The sequence below is a fragment of the Trachypithecus francoisi genome, unplaced genomic scaffold, assembly GCF_009764315.1.
Source record: "Trachypithecus francoisi isolate TF-2019V2 unplaced genomic scaffold, Tfra_2.0 Lachesis_group3, whole genome shotgun sequence".
NCBI classification, from domain to species: Eukaryota; Metazoa; Chordata; class Mammalia; order Primates; family Cercopithecidae; genus Trachypithecus; species Trachypithecus francoisi.
Window position 1 is genome coordinate 156,761,160 of NW_022681468.1, and position 21,850 is coordinate 156,783,009.

General features: G+C 41.9%; 1 protein-coding gene across 1 annotated transcript in view; it reads right to left on the reverse strand.

Moving 5' to 3' along the window:
- The window catches only part of RYR3 (ryanodine receptor 3), a 396,626-nt gene that overhangs the window by 245,364 nt on the left and 129,412 nt on the right, over window positions 1–21,850 (reverse strand). Inside the window, 6 exon segments of the mRNA XM_033190880.1 lie at window positions 8,720–8,780; window positions 8,783–8,830; window positions 8,833–8,856; window positions 8,859–8,912; window positions 19,403–19,644; window positions 21,194–21,327. Of these exon segments, the coding sequence (XP_033046771.1) occupies window positions 8,720–8,780; window positions 8,783–8,830; window positions 8,833–8,856; window positions 8,859–8,912; window positions 19,403–19,644; window positions 21,194–21,327 (563 nt within the window).

Consider the following 21,850-nt stretch of genomic DNA (forward strand, 5'->3'; position numbering starts at 1 on the left):
AACAGAATGCTTTCCAATGGGCCTCACTTCCTTTCACTGGAACGTTTTGGTAGGGCAGCCTTGCAAGATATTCTCAGTGTTGGCTGCCTAATTGTGATGGTGGAAACCTAATTGTGAAACTGGAAAATAAAGCCTCTTTTAAGTAAAGAGATGCTAAGGTTTTCTTCCTTCCCAATAAGAACACTTTAACTGAAAAGCATTTTATAAAATGCTGTTTTAAAATTAATTATAGAAATCATACAAAACCTCCCAGTTTCCTATTTTAAGGTACTCAATAATAACGACATAGTTAGAATCACAACTGTCCCTTGTGAATGTTCCTACATTAAGTATGTAATAGGGCACGATCTATGTGTATTAAGAATGTGAACAATGAAATTAAAACAAAATTGAGTCATTAGCCTGCAGTATTACTAATTTAGTGAACCTCAGGAAATAATGACTAAATCTTAACATTATTTGTTGAGAACTTCCCAATTCAATTGCAATATAACAGATTGTGTTACTGACATATGGAAACCATGGGATAAAATTGGATCTTTCTGGGCAAAGGATTGGTGTGGGAAATTTTCTGCCTCTCTCTTCTCATTGAGCATCTTTCCTGGGAGCAGCTGAATGCCTAGTAGCTTGTACAGCAAGTAAGCGTATTCCATTACTCACTAGCATATGGATTCCAAGAACAAGTAAATCGTCTCTTATGAGGATTTCTAGAGGAATTTAATTATTCATGAGCTCTCTTGCTAATTGTTGAGTTTCAAAATTTATCTTAGGTTTTAAAATCTGCTGGATAAGATAACAAATCAAGAAAGGTAGAGTTTCAGGTAGCATTTAATGAGAACAATGCTTAGTTTTTATATTCAATTATTAAAAGCAGACCAATCATTTGGTTATAAATCTGAATCTTACGTCCTCTAATGGCCACATAAACTGTAAAATAAATTAACACAGGCAGGAATCAGTGTTTACTGCATACTGGAGCTTTGGTCTTCAAACATCATCGTGCTGTGCTTCAGTGGGTAGAAGAAAAGGTCCTGGATTGTTTCAGAAGTCCTGCAGATGAGAATCCCTGTGCCCTCAGCAGGCAGACTGAACAGACTATGGTCCCAGGCACACCCACCACCTGTGGCTCCTCCCCTCACTGCCTGTGAACAAACTGCCCAGAATCTGTGAGAAGGGATCCAACAAACCGCCACCAATATTGAAGGTCCCCCTCATAACTTGCCCTACTAGATCCAGACTGATGAGATCAAAGGTAATAACTAGGGAGATAAAATTTAGGTTTGAAGGGAACAACCAAAGAAGGAAACAAACTATCTGAAACTCGCTTCAATTATCTGAGTATATGAAAGTGGGCTCCCCTCTGTCTCAGAGTTTTGGTTCAGGTCCCAAAGTTAGATGTATGAATCCACAATTCATAGGATGCTAAATATTTTCACATTCTAAAGTGAAGTGCCGAGTCAACTATGTAGGATATACAAAAAAAAAAAAAAAAAAAACAAAAAACAAAAAACTGTAAAACCAATTCTAACAGCCACAGCCTATCACACACCTCTAGATAAAGGAAAGAATTCCCTTGGAGAGAACGTTCAGGGAGAAAGGGAGAAGTGTTCTCCCTTTTTGGAAGCCAAATGATTAGGGCTTCAAGAAACCATGTAGAAGCTTGACAAGTGTCCTCAGGAGTTTACTGAGGGACACATTTTCCTGGTGACAGAGTTGACAGCGTGAGAAAGGGCTGCATGGAAAAGAGTTGCCCTTCCGCTCAGGGTGACGCCAAGGACTGTGCTCCCTAGAAGGCTGTTTAAGGACTCCATGAATGAGCCTACTGTCTGCCATCTTAAAAAGGGACTTCCCAGAAAGGCAAATGTCTGAGTAGAGATCAGAAACCCAGGGGCTGGGGGATGTGGGAAAGGGGATCTGGAGGGAGGTTTAGGGTCAGCCAGAGGGAGCAGCCAACACAAGCGGTAAGGCTTGTGTCAAAAGAACTGTGGTCAGAAGTTCCCAGCCTGAGGCTAAGAAAACTACAAACAGGTCCCAGAAAAGAAAGAGGCAGCAACTGTACAACTGCTACACAAAGACTCAATGCTACCTGGCAACAGCACTGACTCCATCAGACACGCTTCTTCTCCGGTCTTCTCTCCCTGCGGCTCAACTCTAGAGGGATCTGCAATAAGAGCTGGCCTGTCAGGGAGGGGCAGACCAATGTGGAGGAGTAACTGCCTCATACCGCAGGCCCAAGCTGGGGGAGGGCTCAAGCTGTGAACTGGACACAAATTTTGATTTTAGATTCAAATAGACAGAACTTTCAAATGACTGACAAGATTGTTCTTGTTCCTAAAAGTAGCAATAAAAGCTACAGGACCTACCCATGAACTTACCCAGGGCCATAAGTCCAGAGCACGGAGTTACAGGGGTAGAAGAAACAATAAAGTTAAATCTACCTAGTCCACTTCTCTCAGTCAATGGGTTACCTGGCACTTAATGTTTACCTTTTAAATCCTTTGCCTCATTCACAAACGAGAAATGTCCAATCGGAATGTGAATCTCCCCTCTCTACATGTTTTCCTCTCTGACTCCTTGAGTGCCATGGGCTCATTCAGCATCCCCAAAATGTTAAATTTAAAATAAAAAAGAGAATTTAAGAATTGATTTCATTACAATGAGTTCCTCTTTATCCTCAGATTTTTCTCTACATTAATGGATTTTAAAAATCAAATTCATTAATCAATTGAATCCTTTCCACCACAGCTCTTGTGTCATTTTCTGGGGTTCCTCCCGTAACTCAGATGTTCCATCAGCTCTCAAAGATGTTTTCCTTCTTAAAGTGTTTACAGTAAGCGACTCTGTCCTTAGATTCTTTCGCCTCAAAGATGAGCAACAGCTTCAGTAAGAGCTGCCTGGGAGTAGTGAAGTTTTGGGATGTCTAGAGGAAATGTTTATTTACTTGACTCATTTTGAAAACACAGGACAAATTATATTGAAAAATCTCTGCCAGCATTTTCGACTTCGTCTTTGAGATTTGTGCATTTTTGCTTGGTTTTTTTTTTTTTGAGACGGAGTCTCGCTCTGTCTCCCAGGCTGGAGTGCAGTGGCCGGATCTCAGCTCACTGCAAGCTCCGCCTCCTGGGTTTACGCCATTCTCCTGCCTCAGCCTCCCGAGTAGCTGGGACTACAGGCGCCCGCCACCTCGCCCGGCTAGTTTTTTGTATTTTTTAGTAGAGACGGGGTTTCACTGTGTTAGCCAGGATGGTCTCGATCTCCTGACCTCGTGATCCGCCCGTCTCGGCCTCCCAAAGTGCTGGGATTACAGGCTTGAGCCACCGCGCCCGGCGGAATTTTTGCTTGTTAATCTGCAGGAGAGATGGGACTACCTATTACAAATTCCCAGATTTGAAAGACTGACCCAGTAATTAAAAAAAAAAAAATAGTAAAAATCATGACAGAGCTGTGCTGTGCTCAAAGGGGTGACTAACCTTCCTTTCGTTGGGCTATCGTATTATTATTCAGAGCTTGCTAGCAAACGTGTAAAATCACTTTAGTCTTACAAGATGTCTTATTACTGTTATCTGCTACTGAATTCCTCCCAGAGAGCTGCAATAGTGTTTCACAGAAGTAAAGGATACAAGCTGTGGTTAAGAGGAGAAAGAATTAGCCAGCTTTTGCTGACCTGAATTCAACTCGTAAGTCACGCTTCATAATTGCATCTTTAGCCCATATCGCTAAGACTGGAGAACAATCTGAATTATGGACATTCCCACATTCATATTTCTTTCTGGCTAGTGTTTGATGAAAGCTCAGGGCAATCCAGCCAGTGCCCATCATGTTCTCTGCAGAAGTATATTTATCTCAGCAATAATTTCCACAGCATTGACCACAGCAAGCTGGAAATAGCTAAGCTGTTGGTTACCTGAATTTTAGCCAAGTCTGGAGAATACCAACAGAAAACAAACAGCAACCACAAATACTATCTTTGGATACGGTTATTTTTATAAATTAGAGCTGGCAAAAAAGTTATTTAAGATGATTAAAAAGATTTATGGGGAGTTTAACTATAGCCATAAAATATATTCTACTATGATAACTAACTCATTAATTTTTTGCAAAAACAATTAGCACCCAAATTTCACTATATCCTATGGCTTTCTGTATAATGCTCTCTACCTGATTCATGCCATTTGTGGGGTGGATATAAGATCAACTTTTAGTAAGAGCTTCCTGGCATCTAAGTAATTCAAACTTTTCGGTACGCTATAAGGTACATATACCTCATCCCAAATTCTATTCTATAATGAATAGGGTTGTTACACTGGGGGCCTACTGCACTAATAATACTGTCTATAAACAAACCACATTGAGAAGAAAACTACGGAGGAATACTCATTAAGAGGAAAGAGGCTACGACATTGATTTGTGGGTTTTGTCAGTAATTACTCACGCCAACTTTGACTTCACTGTGGGTAAATCTAATTGAAAAAGATTTTTGCTCTTCATGTAGCTTTGCTCTTCGACGGTGGCTGGCAGGGACATCCTAATCAGGTATTATTAACAACATTGTTTGTAAGTATAAAAATTATTTAAAAAATTCAAGACAAGGATCTCAGTAAAGACCATTAAACAGGAGGAAACAGGCCTGTGAAAAAGAAATCTAATTTAGAAGCCATACAGAAGTTAAAAATAAATATGAGAAACAACTCTGAAGACTTCTATGATGGCAGAAAAAGAATCTCTTTCTAGACCGGCATAACACTTTGCATCTTGCTGGGAGAGATGCTATAAAACCAGGCATGTGTTCTACAGTATTGGCGGAAACAATACCTTCTTTTCAATTTCATTATAAAACACATTTCTTTTCAATAAGATACTTTAATTAACTTGGAATTCATATTGTGGTTTCTCTTTCTAGCTCTTTATTCAACTGAACTAAAGTAGTACAGAGAAGAACTGCTGGGTTTCAGCACCGAATCATACTTTACCAGTTGACGTAAGAATAACACCTGGGTTGTAGAATAGTCATTTGGTTTATTTTGATTTATGAGCAACTGGCTAGCCCCCAGTACAGGTCCTGCACCGACCCTGACCAAGGTCATCATGTGATGCGCTAGAGGCATTTCAGTAAAATGTATTTCCCAACTATGCAGGCCCTATGATTCCACGTCTCTTCAAATCACAACATGCCGTGAGATCCGAAGCCAGGAATATGTCAGAGCTGATAGTTTCCTGAGAGACAGGAGGCTTCAGTGACTTCAAGCCCCGCTGCACATCCCACTGGCACTGCTTTTTAGCCTTCCACCTGTTCAGTTGCTATAAGCAAAAAGCTCTCAGAGCTAAGCTGTTGGTTCTTCAAGTCAACACATCTGGACCCTTCAGTTTCTTAAATTTCCTCAGCAGATGTGCCTCCTAAATGATTAGTCATCTCATTTTTCTTCTCTTGCAACTTTGCTTCTCTTTCATCTGTGCACTTAGAAGGCTGCGTGATCTGCTGACCTAGACACCAGATGCTAGAAACGTCTTCTACATGTGGATACCTTTCAGTCAACTATTTTTTCACCAGCTAACTGCAGTTCTTGTCAAGAGAGGATTCCAAAAAAATCCCCCCACTACCGTCTAAAAAATCACAGACACAAAAATCCTATCTCATTGTTCTGAGGGAGACAGGAAGGATGAAGTAATGATTAAGAATAATTATGCAGTATTTGAAAACATACTGTTCTCTAAACACAAAACGTGGAAAAGTCCATTAGCCAGAAGACTGGAGAAGATCCCTTCTTCATCGACCTAAATTTGCCTAAGTAGTTTTTTCAGATGACATGCTTGTGAAATAGACATACTCCCTTTGAAAATCAGTAAAAAACAATGAGTGGGACATGGGCAAAATAAGTAAAAGTGGGAGGAGTATTAATGGTGGGTGACCAAGGCCACCAGCTACATAGGCAAATGCAGTCCTGGGAACTGACTGCTCAGAGTAACCTTGTTTCTTCAGGGAAGGTCCTCAGTCAAAGGGTGGATGACCCCAACACTGTTGTGTTGTATTTATATTTGTACTCATTCTCTTTATTCCTAAGGAGTGGAGTGGGGAAGACGGAAAATAGGGCTAGAAGGTCCTTTCCCTCTTCCAGAAGGCCTTTACTCAATCAGTTTTCTTCTGGGCTTACAGTGCCTCTCTTGTCAACAACACTCCCCGTTTTCCATACACTTCTTATGGCTACCAATGAGAATAGCTCTATGTGGTATCCTCACATATTTAAAAAGAAAGACTTGAGATGAAATACCCTCAGCACAGAAGGAGTATTCAACTCTTAGAATACAGTGTCCGCAGATAGTGTAAGATTCCCTGGCTTGATTATGTGATGAGAAGATTTTCAGCCTCAGTAAAGCTTAATTCTACTGGTTCTCCATTTGTTACAAGAACCTCAGACAATGCCAATATGTAACTTTAGTATATTATATCCATTTATATGAATATGTTTGTAAATATGCTTGCGTATATATACAAACATACACATACATCTATCTCAAATTCCAGAGGGTGAGTACCACTCGCAAAGGACAATTCTTTACTTCTAAATAGTTTGTATAATTGAAACAGAACCAAAATCCTCCTTTGGAAAACGTGTGAACATGTCTTGGTTTACCAATCCACATGAGGTGCTGAGGCCTACTACAGTGATTTCACCCCAAAAATCCCCTCACTTGGACCTGGATCCCTGAAATGGTTTCTTTGTGATCCCAGATCTCAGTCCCTGCTTCCCACAACTCTCCTCCTGCCATGACCCTTTCCAGGGGCTTCCATGGACACTAGGATGATTCTATGTTGACACCAGTCTCCTGCTCAATTGATTGTGATCTTAAAATACAGGGATGAAGAATGGCTGGGAAAAGTTTGGGAAAGAAGGGTTATTGTGCGATTTTGCCTTACAGACATTAAAATGTATAACGTGGTTAAAATAATTAAAAATAGCATCCAACTGGTAGGTACAAGGAAAAAGGCAGAGAAATAGCAATAGTATATAGGAAAGCAGCATGCATAGCACAAGCCCAATTAAATGAACAATATTTAACTGTGTACATAAAAAGCTAATATGATTATCTCTGGGTGGTACTATTATGGGTTCTTGGTATTTTCTTTGACTTACATTCCTGTTGTGAAATAGAAAAACAAAAAACAATAGGAAAAAACCCAAGTTTTAAAGTATAAATCAGAAACTGGGAGAAATATTTGAAACCAATAAGAAACAGTTTAACATCCTTAATATAAATTATAACACATAAGTATGTGTAAATATGTAATGTATTACATATACTATATAAAGTAATATGTAAATATATGACATGTGTAAATATGTAAATATATTACATATACTATATAAAGTCAATATATACAAAATATGTAAGATGTCTACCAAAAAATGAGCATCAGCAAGGCTGAGAACACAAAATTGGCAAAAATACTGTGTTGGAAAAAATCCATAAAAATAAGTATAAAAAATGTTTCACCACATTAGTAATAAAAAATCAAAAATTAATCCTCTAAGGTACAATTTTTCCAAATCAGCAAAGATTTGAAATAACCAATAACAGTAAAAATTAATAAGGATCCAATCAGTTGGACGTTCCCATATGTTGCTTTAAATGACACCCCAAGTCCTTTATCTGAAATCATTAGAGATGTGCTTCAGACTTTGGAATTCTTTATAATTTTTTTAAAAGGTACCTGTTATGTACATTAAGCAGAAACTGCAGCCAGGCGAGGGGCAGTACATCATAATCAGACACATTCATATTTCCGCAGTTGAACATACAAATATTCACAATAAGTAGAATAAAGGAAAGACTGAAAACAGCCTCATTTCTGCGGATGACAGTTCTGCCACAAGTTCAGGTTAGATTTTACTACAAAATGAGTTAGGAACAAATGTATGGTTTTCAGAGCTTTTTAGATTCTAAAGTTGTTGATAAGGAATTCTGAACCGTTCATAGAATCTTTCTCAAAATCAATTTGGCCACATAATTATAAATTTAGACTTTAAAAGGCACATGCATTTTGACCAATTTCAAGGAGGAACCAAAGAGAAACATACAAAGAGTTATACTTCAGGATATTCATAAGAATTTTATTTACAACAATAAAAATGAAATTGGCATAGACTTGTAACAGCAGAGTAAATGCTGCCTTATGAAACAGTCAAATAAAGGGCTACTATATGGCCATGAAATCATTTTGAGAATACTCAGTGACTCAGGAAAAGGCTCATTATTTATTGTTGAATAAAAGATAAGACATAAACTTCATATTTGGTGTGATATCAATTAAAAAATAGATGTATATTTGTAGAACAAAAGACTTGAAAAATACGCCAAAGAACTAATAGAGATTAACCACTGGAATCATAGGTGATTTTTACTGTATTGTTCATAACTATGTCTTTGAAGTTTTTCTTATAATGAGCATGTAATACTTTTGTAATTATTAATTTTCAACACAGGATTTATCCTATTAATCTTACTGTTTATCTGAGTACATAATACAACCCCTGGGGGAGGTTTTACCACTAGAGATGGAGCAAATGACTCTGGTTGGCTCTCGCCCTAGCACCATCACTGTCCTGGGGAACTTAGTTCACAGTACTGAAGCCCTGAAGGAGACTGCTGGCTTCGCAGCTCAGAGCGGTGGTGGGGAGGTGGGGTAACTGCTACTCTCCATGAAATCACAACCATAACTTACTTAACACCTGCTGAAAAGCTCATCACAGGGAAGAAGAGCCCATCTGTGTTGAAGTTCTCAAACATCCCCTGCACAGGTTGGCCATTGATGCGGAATGAAATGCTGGGCACGCCGAGGTCCAGGCAGCAGCTTACCACATCATCTGATCTCAGGAGGTGCTGGTTGATGGAAGCCACAGCTCTGGGAATCCGGCCTGGGGAGGAAAGAACAGGAAGAAGGCTGTGGAACTCTGGAGGCACCTGTGAGGCTGAGAAAGCCTCAGAGGCCTCTGGGGGAGATGGGGAGGTGTGATGGGTACCCAAGAGGTCCAGAGGTACTACTGCATTTGAAATGCAACTTTGCTTTTCCTGTGTGAGATGAGCAATGAGAAATGAATTCCTAAGCCGGTGAGTGGGCAGACTCCATGCCTGATTTGAGATGAGTCTCAGGGGAAATGCTCAAGCTGCTAAGAATGAGAAATAACAAAAACTGAACCTGTTCAATGTGTGTTCAGACTGTGGCCTGGTGTCCGAAGTAGCAGACAGAATGCTTTTGCTGGTGTAGCACTTCAGAGGTGGCTGGGGTGTGTGTGTGTTTAGTTTTAAGTGCTGAAAGACCTTTCTGGCTTCTACTTCCTCAAAAAGATTAGGCTGCTCTAGTGTTGAATAAAGAAGCCATCAGAGAGAAGAATGGCAAGGCTATCTAGCCATTAAACTATGCTACACAGGCTGGGCGCAGTGGCTCATGCCTGTAATCCCAGTACTTTCGGAGGCTGAGGCAGGTGGATCACCTGAGGTCAGGAGTTTGAGACCAGCATGACCAACATGGAGAAACCCCATCTCTACTGAAAATACAAAAGTAGCCGGGCATGGTGGTGCATGCCTGTAATCCCAGCTACAGGCTAAGAAAGGAGAATCGCTTCAATCTGGGAGGTGGAGGTTGTGGAGAGCCGAGATCGTGCCATTGCACTCCAGCCTGGGTAACAAGAGCAAAACTCCATCTCAAAAAACAAAAAAAAACTATGTTACAGTTCGCTTATTTGTTTTAAAGAACTTCATTATTTCAGGTAAGTGGGAAAACACATTGCCAGTTATATTCTGAATTGATTTAAAAACTTTTCTTCACATCTCTTTCATAAGATGATTTATCATTTCCCGACTTAAAGGAGTGAGGAAAATCACCTCTCTGCTTCCTATCTTGTATCATCTTATTCTGGAAATTCTCAAAGTAAAGATTAATAATTATAACCACCCACCCCTCCCCTGTTGGGTTTACATTTCTATTAGAAAGAGAGCAACAAAAGGGAAGTTGGGTTTTAAAATAGGGTTTCCAGCAAAAGATAAAAAGGTACCTTGTTTCTTGATTACAGAATATGTATTCATTATAAATGGTCACCACTTATACAGGAAAGTATACAAAAAGGCTGGGTGCTCATGCCTATAATCCCAGCACTTTGGGGCGCCAAGGCAGGTGGATCACTTGAGCTCAGGAGTTTGAGACCAGCCTGGTCAACACAGTGAAACTCTGTCTCTACTAAAAATACAAAAATTAGCTGGGCGTGGTGACACGCACCTGTAGTCCTAGCAACTTAGGGGGCTGAGATGGAAAGATAGCTTGAACCCAGTAAGTGGAGGCTGAGGTGAGCTGAGATCATGCCACTGTGCTCCAGCTTGAGCGATAGAACGAGACCTTGTCTCAAATAAATGCAAAAGAAAAAATATAACTCCATAAAAACGCTTCCAAATATATATGTACACACACACTCTAGTTTGATGGAGTTATATGTATTTTACGGAGTTACACATATACACACTCTTTTTTTTTTCTGAGTCTCACTCTGTCGCCCAGGCCGGAGTGCAGTGGCACTATCTCGGCTTCACTGCAAGCTCCGCCTCCCAGGTTCACGCCATTCTCCTGCCTCAGCCCCCCACCGAGTAGCTGGGACTACAGGCACCCGCCACCATGCCCGGCTAATTTTTTGTATTTTTAGTAGAGACGGGGTTTCACCGTGTTAGCGCGATCTCCTGACTTCGTGATCTGCCTGCCTCGGCCTCCCAAAGTGCTAGGATACAGGTGTGAGCCACCATGCCCGGCCCCACACATACACTTTTTATTCAAACTGGGGTATCCACTTTTTATCCAAAATCTGAAATGCTCTAGTCTGAAACATTTTGAGCACTGACATGATGCCACAAGTGGAAAACTTCATACTCAGTCTCATGTGATAGGTCACAGTCAAAAAAGTCACAATTTTGTTTCATGCACAAAACTATTAAAAATTTTGTATAAAATTACCTTCAGGCTTTACGGGTATTTATGAAACATAAAGGAATTTTGTGTTTAGAGTTGAGTCCCACCCCCAAGGTCTCTTATTATGCATATGCAAATATTCCCAAACCCCAAAAAATCTAAAACCTGAAACGTTTTTGGTCCTAAGAATTTCAAATAAGGGATACTCAACCTGTAATAGATTCTAAACTAAGTGGTGAATTTTTAAAGGGTGAAATCACTGTGCTCTTTTTAATTAATAAAAAAGATGAGGTAGATCCCTCTAATTATTTTGGGTAATTGACAAAGCCATATTGCATTCCCTCCCACTCTTCCACAAGCAGTAACGAGGCTCTCCTCTGTGCCAGATACTACACCTGGGGCTGGGGATCAAAGACAGAAGACCTAATTCATGCTCTTAAGAAGCCCATAGTCTGGTGGGAAATGCACATTTAAATAAAAAATATACAATATGATAAATATTGGAAAGAAGGTACGTATGTGGTGCCTTCTAGAAGGAGAGGAAGATGCCTGGGAATCTGTCTGGGAGCATGGGACACCTTGATACCTGGAGAATAAAAAGCTCACTAGATAAATGAGAAAGGAAGGAGCAAGAGAAGTGTCTAACATAGTTGCAGAATGGCTGGAGTTTGGTAAGGCTAGAAGGTGAGGGCTAATGAAGGCTGAATGAGGGAGATAGGACGGGGCAATAAAGCCAGACAGGAATGTTGAGCTTGGACCACCTGCACAGCAAGAGTGCTACTCCACACAATGTACTCAATGCGTATCGGCAAATAGTCTGGGGTAGCCTTACACTCTTGTTTTTATAACTTTAATACCTTGCTTCACCACTGAGAAAGAGGAACAAGCTCCTAATCATAGCGCCTACAGGTAAAATGATTTAAAAACAAAACAAAACTGAGCCCAGGTTGAAGAGTGTACGTTTGACTCTTTCAAATTTCTCCATTTGAGGACATTGAGTACCCTTAGCTCATTGTATGGAGTTTAGATAGCCAGCTTCCAGGATCTCTTCTTCCTCCTGTTCAAGTCTGTTATGAAAAAAATCTGATATTAAAATTCAGCAAAGCTTGCAGTCATTGTCTCACCTTTAAGATTTATCTTACCGGGCCGGGCGTGGTGGCTCAAGCCTGTAATCCCAGCACTTTGGGAGGCCGAGACAGGTGGATCACGCGGTCAGGAGATCGAGACCATCCTGGCTAACATGGTGAAACCCCGTCTCTACTAAAAAATACAAAAAACTAGCCAGGCAAGGTGGCGGGCGCCTGTAGTCCCAGCTACTCGGGAGGCTGAGGCAGGAGAATGGCATGAACCTGGGAGGCGGAGCTTGCAGTGAGCTGAGATCCGGCCACTGCACTCCAGCCTGGGCGACAGCGCAAGACTCCGTCTCAACAAAAACAAAACAAAAAAAAAGGATTTATCTTACCATTAAAAACAATGTTTCCTGCATAATTTTCTTTCTTTTGTTTTTTTTTTTTTTTTAGTTTAACTTCTGGAAAATATCACTATAGTTACTTGAACAAATACTTTTTTATTTTTATTTATTTATGTATTTATTTTTTGAGACAGCGTTTCACTCTGTCACCCAGGCTGGAGTACAACAGCACGATCTCACCTCACTGCAACCTCTGCCTCCTGGGTTCAAGTGATCCTTTCACTGCAGCCCCTCAAGTAGCTGGGACTACAGGCTCACGTCACTGCCCAGATAATTTTTGTATTTTTAGTAGAGAGAGGATTTCACCATGTTGGCTGGGCTGGTCTCGAACTCCTGGCCTCAAGTGATCCTCCCACCTTGGCCTCCCAAAGTGCTGGGATGACAGGTTTGAGCCACTGCACCCAGCCAACTTGAACAAATTCTAACGAATATTTGTGAACTGAGGAAGACTAGGAAATAATTGAAATGCAGGCCGGGCGCGGTGGCTCAAGCCTGTCATCCCAGCACTTTGGGAGGCCGAGACGGGCGGATCACGAGGTCAGGAGATCGAGACCAACCTGGCTAACACGGTGAAACCCCGTCTCTACTAAAAAATACAAAAAAAAAAAACAAAACTAGCCGGGCGAGGTGGCGGGCGCCTGTAGTCCCAGCTACTCCGGAGGCTGAGGCAGGAGAATAGCGTGAACCCGGGAGGCGGAGCTTGCAGTGAGCTGAGATCCGGCCACAGCACTCCAGCCTGGGCGACAGAGCAAGACTCCGTCCCAAAAAAAAAAAAAAAAAAAAAAAAAGAAATGCTACACTGGACAATTGTCTTGAAAAGTATTCAGATCCTTGCTGGATAAAAATACAAATTCCAAGGTTCTTTAATGTTCTAAGAATCATACAAACTGGGACAAAACTGCCAAATGTTGATTCGTGACTCCGGTGTCCTCTCTCGCGTCCTCTGAGGGTTCACTGTTGGCTTCTACACTGGCCTGAAGCTCGGCCACTAAAGACAAAGAGCAGCTTTCATGGGTGATGCTCTTCATCTGCAGCAGGGCTTTGATACCAACAGGAGCTGAGCTCTGAACTTTATTTAGCCATAGCTGCCATATGCCCTCCAGAGGAAATACGGTTGGGAGAATTTCTCCTGTCTGGCTTGTTCTTTCCATTGAAAGTAACCACCAGGAGGAGCAATTATGCCCTCATGGCAAAAGACACTGTCTTTTCCCACCTTTTCTTCTACTAGACTGGGCTCAAAGTAGAAGTTTCCTTTGGAACACTTGCTAAGAAAAGTGACAAGCAAATGGAATTCATAGACTGGGCCTATTTGTAAAAGGAACAGAGTTGAGACTAATATTATCTAGAAATGAAAGGGTAACTGTTGATAATCACTGGATATGAAGTATATACTTAGCAAGTGCTTAGAGCAAAGTAATGGGAAGACTATTTGGATTGGAGAGCCCATTTCATATAATATTCACACTGTAAAAAATCACCTGATGAAGTATACCTCACTTTAAAATGTGAGTACTATGAAGAGTTTGAAATTGGAAAATGATAGAATTGTGGCATTGCTTTTCCATAATGTGTTTTATAAATCTCCTCACATGCAGAGAAAGTCATCTCTACCCCTGTGAGGGCTTTCATGGCTTCCTAATCATTTAGGAAGGGTCTTGCACTCCACATTTAAACAAGATGCAAATCCTTTCAACTGAGCTGCAATGAGGTAGCAAAGGGAGGTCGGAGGTGCCTTGGAGTCACACAGGACTGAGTTCAAATCCCAAGCTCTTACCTCCTGCATGAACCAGGACCGATGATTTTACCAGAGGCTCAACTTCCCCATCTGTGAAATGGGCACAGTGGTACCCACAGGGATGTTGTAAAGAGACTTATTTGTAAGGTACCATTATTATCCTTTTGACTTTAGTGAAATAAATAAATGATGTCCTGTGTACCACTTAAGAGGCAGTTTATCATAGCGGTGAAGCGGTTTCTGGAACCAGACTGCCTGGCCTCTAGCTCTGGGTCTGTCACTTACTGTGTGACCTTGGGCAAGTAACTCACCTTGGTGGACTCAAGTTACCTAATCTGTCAAACAGGAATAATGTCTACCTCATAAGACTGCTGTGAGTTTCGAATCAATTAATCTATACAGAGCAATAGAAGAGTGCCTCACACACTGTAACCCACAGCAAATGCTATTACTGTTTGTGTTTTTTCAACTCCAGGAACCTTAATCACTAGGCTAACAGTAGAAAAGTTTGCCGGGACACTGTAGGAATATTATACCTTTTGTAATACTAGAAAAAAGTAACAATGTGGGAAATTACAGCATTGAGGGCTGAATCTAAAAAGTGATTTTAAATCTACTCTCTTTATTGAAAGACAGTACTGAAACATATGCACATTTTAAAGTATGTTTAATGTATGTGACCCTTTTAGAACAACCAGCAGAAATGTGACACTATGGAATGAAAAATCAAACTTGTTTCAAAGCGCTTTTCTAAGAGCAGCCTCAAGTGCTTTTTATGATATTAGGAACTCTGAGTAATTCTAGAGACCATCCGCTGCAAGAGGCCAGTGGTTCTTATCTCTGCCAGTCTGAAGAAGAAAAACTGTCCCCTGGTTTGGAGGCCCAGGCCCATCTGAAGGGCCCAGGAAGCTCGGAAAGGCCATTCCAAATCCGATAATAAGATTTTTTTTAAAGGCCACTTAATCAGATGCTGCACACCTTCAATTAACCTCAGGGTGTATTACTGCAGAATTTAGTCCCTTCTGATGAGTAACGAGGCAACTGGAAACAGCGACGCTCGGCACTTGCACAGGTCCAGGCACTGCAGAGTTTGGCATTATAATCCAAGCACAAATATTTAGCCATTTGGAATGAGAGGGGATCCAAAGATAGAAAAGCGCTGCTCTTCTGCAGCTACTCCTCGGATCTTGTCCACATGGCACTGGCGTTGGAAAGGTCTGAGTCACAATGGGCTGTGTTTTATAAACAAATACTCTGGGACTCATTTTAGCTGGGAGACAGGTGAAGTCCCCTTGTGCAAATCTGACTGCATAGGTAAATTATCGTGAGGAGTCTTAATAAATCAGGAAACACAATTTTACTCCATTCATTCGCTTCCACACTACTCGTCTCTTGGGATGGTGAATTCTTTTGCTTATTTCAATTTTGAGGAGGAAAAAGTGGTTAAAGGGAAGACATGATTTCTCCTACGAAATTTTCCCAGCCAGTAACATACTGTGTAGGCTGCTCCGAGCAGAATTCACTCCCAACTGCTGTCCTGAAAGCCCCATCGAGGATCCATCCAGACAGGGAAAGTGACACCCTCACAAAAAAGAGCCATTCCTCCAAAGAGAAGATCACAGCGTCTGAGTTGACCCTGGACTCTGTAGGGAGGGTTACACAGAGTTGAGGAGGGACATGTTCCCACAGCTGATGACTGAAAATGACTTCCCAGGCTTCCATGGCTAAAAGGACCTATTAAGGCTGTCTTCTCCCCTACACAGAGAAAAAGCTCATTCATACTTTCAGGATGTCACTTTGAGAATTCTTCTCTCATTCAGCATGGAACTGGGGTTCTTTATTCCCTTAGATATTACGGGGGTAGCTCTAACTGAGCTATTCTCATGGTCTTAAGTGAAGTACCAAGGACTCTGGATTTGGTCTTTATAACTACAGTGGAATTCACAGATGATGAAGGAAGGTAGCTCATATGTACTGTGTATCTAATGTGTGTCAGGAACTTCGTATTTCTCATTTAAATTTCATAAGAATCTTATACTATCCTCATTTTATCAGACGAAAACTGAGTTTCTGCGAGGTTAAGTAATTTGTCCAGTGTGAAAAAAGAAACATGGGCCAGGCACGGTGGCTCACGCCTGTAATCCCAGCACTTTGGGAGGCCGAGGTGGGTGGATCACAAGGTCAGGAGATCGAGACCGTCCTGGCTAACACAGTGAAACTCCGTCTCTACTAAAAATACAAAAAAAATTAGCCAGGCGTGGTGGCGGGCACCTGTAGTCCCAGCTACTTGGGAGGCTGAGGCAGGAGAATGGTGTGAACCCAGGAGGCAGAGCTTGCAGTGAGCCAAGATCGAGCCACTGCCCTCCAGCCTGGGTGACACAGCGAGACTCCGTCTCAAAAAAAAAAAAAAAAAAAAAAAAAAAGAAAGAAAACCAAAAGAAACATTAAGTGGCAGAGCTAAGATTCAAACCCAGGCACAACTCCAGAGCCATGCTGTTTGTTCTTGACTTTCCATTGACAAAGTGAGAGAGGCACTGTAATTCTTTCCAACTACTGCAAAATCTATTGTACTTTAATAAAAGTATGTTAAAGACCAATTCAAGGCAGTGGCTTAATTTATGCACATGAACAACTTTAAAGGTAATGACCTGGGCATTTAAATCTCAAATAAAAGGAGAATTAATTTATCATGACCACTTTCTAATATATCCCCCTATCTACCCACTATTCTCTCCTGTAGTAAGTTGGAGTGTTAGTTCCGTTTCATTTCTTCATCAGACAATTACCTTTTCATCAGATAGTCTGAAATTCATGGCTGTCCTGGTGGGGGTCATTAACAGAAACTTTATTTCTTCAGCTGAAGAAATACTCCTGACATATTCCAATCCCTTCTACAAGATATATGTTCCCTGCATGCTAGTTGGAGAAGTCAGAACGATGCCCAGACCCAGGAAAGCTTTGGGTTTTGGTGAGAATGAAAGGTATAAAACTTGTAGACACTGGTTTCTCCATGTCTCATCAGATGCTGGAGACTGAGGGATGAAATCCCTGGAGTGCACCTACATGTACACGGCAATACACCATCAAGTGCGGGTCATTTCAGAGAGTCACAATCAGTTTCTGAAAAGCTGAGTCACCAGCCTTCTTCCCACTTCTCCAATCATAGGAGCCATTGCTAGTGATGTTCGGCATGAGCCTGGAGCATCCAGCTTCCTTGGCTTCAGAGGAGACAGGAGGGGTGAGGGAGAGGGTGGGGAACTGCACACTCCTGGAATGATACACAATCAGACAGGATGTTCAGGTTCTGAACTGCACAGAGCAGCCCTCTATGGATGCACCATGAATGGGTTCCACGCCTCCTGACTCACTGATGTATCCATTCCTCAAATTTCTACAGAGGGATACAGGAATAAGTAAGTGCCCCACGCAGTGCTGTGAAGTCAGAAAAAGACTAAGTCAATTTTTTCCTTTGAGAGTGATTAGTTTCTCTTTGAAACAAGGGTCCAGTTTGCTTCACCCCAGGGTCTAGGGGAGCTTCACACTTCCTCAGCCAGTCTCCACGCAGAGCCCTCTTCAGGTGTAGCTGGGCTCCAAAGAACGTTCTTGCGCAACGGTGGCGAGTGGGCGGGAGACAGGCAGAAGTCAGCAGGAGTGTGAAACAATTTTTTCAAGTCAATCTTGTCAATTCCTTCACAGACTTAATCCTACCACACTCAGGAGCTGCAAAGGTGCACGAGCATAAGGATTCTTCCTCCTCAGATCATTTATTCAGAGACAGTTTCCTGAGAACCTTATGATATCTGATGATAACCTAAGCTTAAGATCACTACTTCATAGCCACAGACTCAGTGGCTCCATGATAACACTATGAGAACAAAGGGAAGCTCCACCTCCCATGAAGAATTAGGGAAGGTTAAGTTGGGATGATGAGAGCACAAGGTAAGACTTTCCCTTCACATGACCCCATCATCCTGCCATTTTGAATCCAGTTATGTCAGGACCACACTGTCCTCTGGGACACACAGAACATGAATGAAGGCTTTTTTTTCATTCTTCCCCCATGGTAGTGATCCAGGATAAAGAGGTATACAAATGAATGTTCACAGCCTATTCCTAAAAGTTTTAAAGTGTTGAAGCTGAATGCAACTTAGCTGCCAAAATAACAACAACAACAAAATTCATATGGACCAACTGAAAATAAAGACCAATTAAAAGAAGCATGTCACTGGGACCTGAGCTGACTTAATCACTGGTATCAGGCAATTAGGTTGTAACTAGAAAGCTAAGGGAAGGAGGAAAATGTGATGGGTTATGTAGTTACCAGTTACAGAAGAAAATATAGAGGTTTGTCCTGCAGAGATAAACTTTTCCTTTGTACTGGATTTCAGGAAGAATGTGTGTCATGGTTACTTATGTAATGGACACGTGCCACCATGCTTACGTAAGGAATTTCTGTAAGGGACACGATGTCTCCAATTGCAGTTTTGCAAAAGATACAGAAAATACACGCTTTGGACAACAGACCGGAGAGGTAGGGCTCTTCTTCCCGATGAAAGCCTGAGAGTTAATCTTGTGTTTTTCACCCAGGCAGAAACCAAGACATTCGTCCACAGGCATGGGCCATGGACATGCTTGGGAAAAGGATCAACTATTTATCTAAAAAAAAGGAAGCCCTGAATTCGTTTAAAGAGGTTAGCACCTACTGTGTGTTGGGCATGGATCCAAATATTTTATAAATTGTATTATGAAGCAACAGGCTGTGTTGACAAGATTATGGACTTGTAGTCAGGTCTAGATCCTTCCTAGTGTGACTTTGAATAAATTACTGAACCATCTTTATGCTTCTGGTCACACGTTTGTCACGTGAGGTCAATATTTTCTACCTTAAGGGGTCATTGTGAGGATAAAATAAGAGAAAAATGAACAAAAAGTATGTAGCTCACTGCCCAGTGAATAAATGCTGAGTCTCTGCTCATATAATCCTAACGATTCCATAAAATATTGCTCATACAGATACAATGAGCTTGAGAGAAGTGATCTGCACTAGAACATGTAGCTGGGAACTATCTAAGTAATGGTATAAATGAGTCTTATTTTAACCTGATACTCTTTTCCATCTAACTGTTTAATTAGTTGAGACTCTTGAGTCTCTATCATTTCAACTGAAAGTGGTAATTTCAGCTAGAATAATTTGAGCCTCCATCATTTCCAGTGAGCTTATGAGCCAAAGCTTTAGCAAGGTACTCACCTGACCAAAGGTGAAGTCCATCAAAGCCATAGGAGTACAGGTCATCGCCAACACCATTGCCTCCCCATCCTTCTCCACCTCCTGGGTAAGGGGCATAGCCTGAGGAAGAGGCCCAGCCCACCCGCAGATGTGTGGGCTCTGCTGTCAGGAAGGGGTCCACCTGGTCGATAATCAGCTCGAAGTACCACTTCTTGTACTGGGCTGAGCCCTCTGCGACTCCCAGGAAGATGTTTGGCCGGATACTGAAATTAAACATGGGCAAGTGGCATCTACAGACCCTCAAAAACTGAGAAAGCAAGTTGAACCAGACCATAGGAGGCAATGGCCCATTTACACCTAGGACAAGAGCAATGCTGTGTTTTTCATATTGCTCAAAAGATGGGAGGGATCTCTAAAAGCCAGGAGTCTGAGATCAGCCTGGGTAACAAAGTGAGACCCCCATCTCTACAAAAATTAGCTGGGTATGGTGGTGCACACCTATAGTCCAAGCTACTTGCAAGGGTGAGGTCGGAGAATTGCTTGAGCCTAGGAGTTCAAGGCTGCAGTGAGCCATGATTATGCCACCGCACTCCAGCCTGGGCACAGAGTGAGACCCTGTCTCAAAAAAAAAAAAAAAAAGACTAGAAAAAGCTTAGGACCCCCAACACTTGATCAAGTTCTTTGCGTGACACATCAGGATAATATTTTCATTACAAAACATAAAGGATGTTTCTTTTAACATTCCATTCAAGGCAACCAACGTTTACTGAGTGCCAACCATGGGCAACGATGCTGAAAATGTTATATAGAAACCTTTGTTTCTTTAAGTTAAAAGAAAATTTTACTTGAATTCCATTTTCTGGTCAATTGGTATAAGCACCCTTATTTTCAGTACAGCAGCTTTGTTACCAAAGCATTATTAATAACACTGGTCTCTTAAAACCATTAAGAAGTCATTACTGGGCAACCTTGTTAAGGAAAAGAGGTTTTAATGTATCCGGCAAAGTGGTTAAAAGCTTAAGACACTCCACTTAAGAGTTTTTATGTTAGGAATCATACTCTTACAGATGAACTGTTCTTGGGCTGGAGCTATGCCCTATTTTGGGTAGGCAAAGACAAACCAGACTGGCACCATAAAGAAAGTCAGTCTGTGTGACAGCTCAGGTCTTTGGGCCACTCTGCACTTCAGAGGGAAGACTCTATTCTTGCCATCATGGATTAGCGTGTAGGCCTAGGTAGAAAGTGGCTAGAAAATCGCAGACCTGCCTAGTCCCAGTCCAGTGAGTTCACATGAGTCATATGCAGCCACATGTACGGACTAGCAAGCTAGGGGTCCTGCAGGGCCCCCTGCTCTTCACCCTGATCCTCGCAGACAGCAGTGAGATACATGGTCATGTGCCAGAGGATTCAAGAAGCCACAGTCTCACTTGGGACACCCATTCTATGGAAAGATTATAGAAAAAAAAGTTGGTATATAAAAATAAATATGAATATATTATGAAGTTATAAGAGTTGCATTAATGTTTAAAAGAAAACATGGTAGGCCATCTCAGATCAAATTCTTCAGCACTCAGATGCTACATATACTTTGTCCTCAGCTAATTAAACAGAAAAGTTTGAAAAATTCTGCTAAAGGGGTTGGAAGCCCTAGTCATAGGAAGTGCATGTTTGCTTGGTCTTGTCTTACGTACTTGTATCGCCATGGAAACTATGGGCGGGCAACGCTGGAGTTCAGATCGGCCCTCTTTACCTGCTTGGAGACAACACAGGCAGAACTATGCTTGGCATCTGGAATGACGGTGGTGGCCTTACCTGGTTACATCGTTAATCAGTCGTGTCTGCAAGAGCAGGTTTCTCCGGGGCAGCAGGTTGTCACAGATCAGATTCTGGTTGGCTCTCACTGCAACCCCATTGCAGAGACAGAGGGAGCACAGGATATCCAGAACCTGCAGCAGGACACACCCACCAAACTTTAGGACCACCAGGAGGGCACAGTAAGCAGGACCACCACAGGGCATGAAGGAAGGAGTCATAAAGGGTGGGGTCTAGGTGATGGGTGGAGAGCTAGCTCAGAGCCAAGGAGGCTTTGCCTCTTACCCAGAAGGAACGAGTGATGCCTCAGGGCCTGCTGCTTCTTGGGAAAATGAGTCTGGGCTTCTTTCTAGCCCCTCTGCTCTAGTCTTATGCCCCTTCCCTCCAAACTGTGCATACCATCGGTAGCCATTGTTCTATTACAGTAAGTAAGAGGCTGTGCTCTGAAGACAGACTGTCTAAGATAATACCCCAGCCAGACCAGGACTAAGGTGTAGTGAAGCATCTAGGGCACAGAATCTAGGCCCTGCTGTCTCAGCTCTGAAAACACAGAGCAGAAAGATAAAAGGCCCTCCATGGACTTCCAACTCAAGCAGCACACTCTCACTCAGCCCTGATGGTGCTTGGCGCTGAGTATCAGTAGATACTTGTTAATAA